The sequence below is a fragment of the Aplysia californica genome, unplaced genomic scaffold (assembly GCF_000002075.1).
Source record: "Aplysia californica isolate F4 #8 unplaced genomic scaffold, AplCal3.0 scaffold00433, whole genome shotgun sequence".
NCBI lineage: Eukaryota > Metazoa > Mollusca > Gastropoda > Aplysiida > Aplysiidae > Aplysia > Aplysia californica.
Genome location: NW_004797703.1, coordinates 343,142 through 350,339, shown reverse-complemented (window position 1 = coordinate 350,339; position 7,198 = coordinate 343,142). Strand labels below are relative to the sequence as shown.

General features: G+C 37.2%; 1 protein-coding gene across 1 annotated transcript in view; it reads right to left on the bottom strand.

Moving 5' to 3' along the window:
- The window catches only part of LOC101854888 (MFS-type transporter SLC18B1), a gene marked incomplete at both ends in the record, with an annotated part of 28,669 nt that overhangs the window by 19,019 nt on the left and 2,452 nt on the right, over positions 1-7,198 (bottom strand). The window contains 2 exon segments of the mRNA XM_013086080.1: positions 129-219; positions 5,942-6,010. Of these exon segments, the coding sequence (XP_012941534.1) occupies positions 129-219; positions 5,942-6,010 (160 nt within the window).

Genomic DNA, 7,198 nt, shown 5'->3' with positions numbered 1-7,198 from the left:
CACACCTACTCGACCACATACGCACAAAACGCATACAAACACACATACACACATACACACACACACGCACACACACACACACACACACACACACACACACACACACACACATACACATTAACACTCACCGGCTGGCGGTTTCAGAAATTTCCACACGATCAATCCATTGAATATTGTTAGAAGACCAATAACATAAAATGGTAACCCAAATCCTCCAGCCTATCGTGAGAGGTATGGGAAAGGGGGACAGGAAAAGGGATTTTTTTAAATGGGGAGGGGGGTGGTTAATTAAGTGAGTGTTAAACATAAAGCATTATAGATTAGTATTGATTTTAAGGCCACTTTCAACCAAAAAAGGTTATAGAGAAGCCCAACAAACAAATGTATTTCATTTTTTCTGAAAAGCTGAAACAAGCGAACAATGTAAGGATAACGAATGTAAGAAGTAATAAATGACTAATGGAAAGAAAAATAACTGCAAGGAATAAGACACATAGTTTGGTAAGATTTAGTATAAAAATTATGTGAAAGTAAAAGTGCAAAGATGTCAAAAGAGCAATGTCAGAGATACAGTCGAACCTCTCCATAACGATCACTCAAGATCACATAGAAAAGCGACCTTTATAAGCAGGCAGTCGCTATGGACAGGGTTTGCGTTACGTAATGGTTACTTTCTAGAGATAAAACAACAAAGTTAACAGTTGTATGATATATAATTTCAGTTCAATTTTCATGAAAACGATTATGTGTAATAAAAGCTTCAATGTATCGACAGAACGTGCGTATGTGAGGCATCGTGGTGGAATAGGGTGCTCAATTTTTGGAATACAGAGTTATTGGTATACTCTTACACTTTGATTATTTCTCTTGCTTTTGGGGAAAACAAATCATGTCCCTCCATCTTGAACCGAAGTCGAGATAATTGTGATTGAAGGAGGTGGGGTTGCCTGGTGTCAAAGGTAAAATTATTAAGAAAATGCCTGCTAAAGTTTGAAGACTTCCATAGTTTGAAAGTCCTTGGAAACTGAAAATTAAAAACTTATGTTGCTTTGATCAAAGGTTTTCAGCAAAATTGGTACAGTTTTAGTTTTATTAAGAGTTTTACGGCACTTGCAACACAATACGGTCATTATAAGTGCTGTAGATTACAGGTGTTACAAGAGAGTAACAAACGAGTAACAAACACAAAAAAGAAGGAGGAGAGATCAAGATGATAGATGTTTGACAGGAAAGAAAGAGCAAACCACATCAAATCACCAGCCTACCACCCATATTTATTTAGATGGGATAAAAAAGTGTTGAGCCCCAAAACGAAAATTAAAATTTGAATTAAAAAATTACCCAACCAACAGGACATGTCGTTTTCTTCGATTTCATTATTTTGACGAGCGCCTGGTCTCAACACAATACAAAACACATTATCTGAGGGCGGTGTATCGGGACGGTGGAGTAAGAAGCGACCTGTGGGGACTCTCGTGGCCGAGAGGTTACCGTGTTCGCCTCTCATTCAATAGGCCCCGGGTTCGAATCCGGACAGAGACGGACAATTTGCTTCTCAAAAATTTGTCTTCTTTCACCTCCTTCCCTGCTCTGAAACAATGTTCTGTTGTCTGCTTTCGTCTCCACTTTCTGCCCCAACCCCCTTATCTCCTTGGCCCCCTCCTCTGGATTCCTGACTCTTTCTGCAGCCTTTCTTCTGCTACTCCTTGGCTCTTTCTTACTGCTGTTTTTTTAGCCACACCCCTGATCTTAGGGTAAGTAAGATCGAATACCTAGCCTTCTCGGAAACGGGCGAAAAATCTCGGAGGTCCCGTGTGCAAGTTGCGCACATTAAAGATCGCTTAGTGGTCCAAAATCAATAAGAGTAGGCTTCGGCCTCCACACGGGCAAAATGCAATATTTTCTACCAACTGAAAATGTTTAGTATGTCCCATGCTTATATGACCTTATGCAGTTGCGAGCGCCGTAAAACACTTACCAAAAAAAAAGAAAGAAAGAAAAAGAAGCGAGCTGTATGAGCAGGTTCTGAGACCTACTTGAAGGAAAAGTTACAGCCCGTGACTGACTTCTTCATGAGCAGGTGAAAGTTTACTTTAAATAAAACACACTGGTATTACGGAACAATGGCTGTTAGTACAGATGGCCGCTTTGAAGAGGTGACCGTCTAAGACAGGTTCGACTGTATATTATTATATTTATCGCTGCCTGAAAACTACAAAAGTTCTATCTGACATTTTTGGAAGTTTTAAGTTACAAAGACAATGTGGTAAAAAGCCAAATTATGTTCTGTCTGTTCTATCAAAATCGTAAGATTATTCTGAGTCGTTAATAAGATATTCAAAGATTGAAAAATCTTGACATGTTGTGAGACTCAACATTTTTGAGTCAAATTTCTCAAACTAGGCACTGTGCAGACAGAACTTTGTAATACTAGGGTAGCGATCTGTTAATCACACACATGCACACACACACACACACACACACACACACGCACACACACACACACACACACAAACAAACTATATAAATAATAAATAAATATTACTACAATTACTACATAGAAAAAGCGATGTAAAAAATGAGAATGATAGAATGATAGAATAACGGGTTAAAAACGCTACTTGTTTATACCGGAACCTCCCGAAAACAACGCGAAACCTCCCAAAACCACCCGAAACCAGACAAAAACCACCCGAAACAACGCGAAACCACCCGAAACCACCTCATATTTTCTATGATATCATGTTATTTGCAATGCTATCTATAGCTCTGTGGATAAAATATTGATCTGTAATACAATAGTATCGTATTTGAATACTTCTTGATCCTAAATAAATTATTTAAACAAAAAAAGAATGGGAATAATACTGTCATAACTCAACGTCCCCGCAGTGGAAATCACTCAAGCTGGGTTGAGCACTTGAGCTTGTGCATAAAATCCACGCTCTCGACCAAGCGCATTACAGGGAGATGCAGAGAGCCTTTTGTGGATTGGGAGAGTTTGACCTCTGCAATGAGTTCAAACATTTTAGAGTCCAGAGGGATGTCTGGTTCCAGTTTTCAGATCAGCAACGGAAGAAAGATCTGGCAAAAATCTTGAAGCAATATAACGATGCTGGACTTGTTCGTTCCACAAGAAATGGACGGGTTGTAAGAATCCCAAAGGCAAAGGATAAGAAGCCAGGGCAAGTAAAAGAATAAAAGGACAGCCAGAAAACACACGGCGTCCAAGAAACTGACGCTGGACATCGATAGCAGCAGTCTTTAATTTGTGTGTGTGTGTGTGAAAGAAAGAGAGAGAGAGAGAGAGAGAGAGAGAGAGAGAGAGAGAGAGAGAGAGAGAACACATTGACCTCATTGCAGGTTAAGCAAGGTACTTCCTCATGTTGAAGTTATAGGGCCTATTTAATAAGTTAACATTTGCTGCCCTCACTTTTTACCACTGCTGCTCATGCAGTTCTTTTTTTCTTTTTTTTTTCTTTTTTTTTTTAGCTCCCCAGACCCCCTATTTTCTTGGTTTATTTTTAGCGGCTTGGAAATGAGTAGTGCTTCAACAAGCTGTCTTTACTTTTTATAACCTGAGGTTTGGTTCCAGAAGTTTGGGAAATTAATGCAGTTTGAAGGTTACAAATATTTCGTGAGTCGCCGCTTTTTAAAAAAATTGACAAGTATTGTTTCTTATAATAAATTGCATTGGTTCCTCTGAAATATTCTAGCTCAGTCGGATCTCAAATTTAGTTGCTGAGCCGTTGAACAAGAGTCCACACTACATATTTTGACCATTTCCAGTGGTAGAATATTAGTAGTTGTGTGAGAAAATTGACTTTATGAATGAAGATCGGAATTCCAACTATTTCAGTGTACTTGGCTACTTACTTCGCTCCTCTTTAATTTGTTTTCCTTAAAATTCACAGAAAACTTCAGAGTATGAGAAATTAAGAAAGTTTTAATCTTAAGATCTATAACATAGTATTTTATGAAGAGTTATCTTAGGTGCCACGTATAATCTGTCATCTGGTTCTTGGCTCTCTTTATAAGAGAAAAGGATGGTTTGTGAATTCTTTGTTCAACTTCATTCTTTATTTTGTTTTAACTGATGAGCGACTGTACTTCTTAGAATTTTAATTAGTGTTATAGTAGTATTCAAGTACAGATTTCTCACATAATATAATGAGGCGAGGCGGTATTTAATTTCTGTTATCTCGTGCATGTTGTGAAGTATTCTAAGGAGGCGTGACCATGAAGTGATCCCTACACATGTTTTTGGGTGAAATTATAAAAAATTGGGTTATCACTTATTATATAAAATATTTCCTTCTTCTTGAACAAAACCCAGAAACGTTTGTAAGCGTTTCTGTACCCTAAACTGGTGTTTTAGGAGATTTTAGAGAAGAGGGTAGAATCTTTTTAAAATGAAATAATTTCCAATTTTTTTTCTCTTTCGCATTTGACATGTTTTATACAGCTTATATGCTTCAGATTCAGTAGCAAACCTCCGTTCTATTTCTACTGTGTTAATATTATCATCAGGTAGTTGCCATGTTTTAATTTGAAGTATGCTTTTACGGTTTCTATTGGGAAAGAGAACCATTTTGGCCTTTACTGACCTTTACCGGCTGTTTTCTTATAATGCTATTTTCACGCACTTCCCATTTTTCTGTTGTATCTTTTTCGATTTTAATGCAACTTTCACAGAATGTAAACGACACCTAGTTCTAGAAAGTGTCTTGAGGAATTTTTTATTGCATTTGTAGCTTTTGATAAATGGCGTCAGAAAGTGATTTCCCCCCCCTTTTTTTCAATTTTTTCAATAAGACGACTTTTTAAGTGCCGTCAAATGACAACTAAAGCATATACCAAAAATTATTTTTAGATCTGTACTTTCTCTATGTACATGTCAAATTAAAAGTGTTTGAAATAAAAAAAACAAATACGTAAATGTTGTCTCTTGTAGTGCTATAGTATTGTTTTTTGGCTTAAATAATTTATTCAGGATCAAGAAGTATCCAAATACGATAATATTGTATTACAGATCAATATTTTATCCTCAGAGCGATAGATAGCATAGCATATGACATCATATCATAGACATTTTGAGGAGGTTTGGTGTGGTTTTGGTGTGGTTTTTGGGAGGTTTTGGTATAAACAAGTACGCGGTCAAAAACATAATCAATAAAATAAAGAAAACGAAACAACACCTTTAGATTGGGAATTTGAAAAAGAAATGTGGAGCAAACTATGGAAAGTGTGATTAAAAAATAATTTTAAAAAAAAAAATGGGGAGCCAAGGAAAATGTGATTTTGCAGCCCCTTGTTACGTTTCAACATCGGGTCTTGCCGCTCTGTGACTATACGTAATTCGCAGCCAAAATGTCAAAAGATATTCTGTTGTCTTGACAACAAGAAACACCATCAGTAGCAGTATTAACAACGGCAGCAATAAGAACATGATCAACAGCAACAGTATTAACAGTTGTAACAGCAACAACATCAACATAAACATCATCAACAACAACAACAACAACATCAAAAGCGACAACAAAAAAGAAAAAGAAAAGAAAACAACAAAAAAAATGACTGAGATGACTACAACAACAACAACAATAACAACAACAACAACAACAACAACAACAGCAACAGCAACAAGCTCTAGCAGCAACAGCAACAACAACAATTGCAACAACAAGAACAACGACAACTAAACAACAAAAAAACAACAACAACAACAATAGCAATAATAACAACAACAAAATCAGCAACAACAAAGACAGAAACTACCCCAGCAATAACAACAATAACATAAGCAACAACAACAGCAACAACAACAATATCAACAACAACAACAACAACAACAACAGCAACAACAACAACAAAAACAACAACAACATCAGCAACAACAACAACGACAGAAACTGCCCCAGCAATAACAGACATCACCCACCTCAAACAGGGCTCCACCCACGCCTGGTCCAGCCATCAGGCCAATGCCATGTGCCGTCTCCAGGATGCCCTGTGGTCAACCCATGGGACACACAATAATTTCTAAGAAATTAATTATAAAGAAACAAATGTGAAGTATGCGCTCATATAACGATATGCAGTTGCGAGCGCCGTAAAACCCCATACTAAACTAAAAAACTAAATGTGAGGCAGCGTGGTGGATACAGGCTCTCGTCAAAATAATCGAAATGAAGAAACCTGCATTTTTCGGCAGGTTTGTGAATTTTTATCAAATTTTTGTTTGTGGGCTCAACACCTTTCAAGTCCATTAAAGAGCTCATTTCTGTGTGGATTTTTCAGAAAAAACGTTGATTAAAGGCACACAAAATGTGAATTTGCAGTTAACACGGACTCTAAAGCTAAGGAAATAACTAATCTTTGGCGGCCATTTTCTCACTAATTTTACCTCTGAAAACAGGTGACCCCCACCTCCTTCATTCTCAAATATCTCGACTTGCAGTTAAAATAAATGGATATTTTGTTTATGCAAATAAAGACAAGTGAACAAGCTTTAAGATGATACCAATAACTCGACATGCCCAAAAACTGAAATAAAAATTGACCAGAGCCTGATACCACCACGCTGCATCACAAATGTGAAGTATCGTGGTGAAATCAGGCGCTCGTCAAATTAATTAAGACCGCCCCCCCCCCCCGGGGATGTTTCTGGAAGTTGGGAAGTTTTTTTGGGTCTAATTTTCTTTCTTGGCTCAGCACCTTTCATGTCCATTAAAAAATACATTTCCGTGTTGATTTTACTGATTTACGTTGATTAAAGGCACACAAACTGTAAACTTTCAGTCTCCAAGGATTCTCAAGCTATGAAAATTACCAAATTTTCTCGCTAATTTCACCAAAGCAGACGACCCTAACCTCCTTCAGTCGCAAATATCTCGACTTCTATTCACTATAGATTGATATTTTCTTCATCAAAACCAAGGCAAATGAACTGGCCTTAAGACGATATCAATAACCCTATATGCCGAAAAATTGACGAGTGCCTGAATCCACAACGTCGACCCACAAATAGAAAACGAAAAGAACTTATCACCTTTTTTTGATTTTGTAATGAACAGACGAGATAAAAATATGCTCATGCAAAGGAAAAAACAAACAACCCCCCAAAAAAACAACAACAACAACAACAACAACAACAACAACAATGACAAACAACAAGACACACACACACACACACACA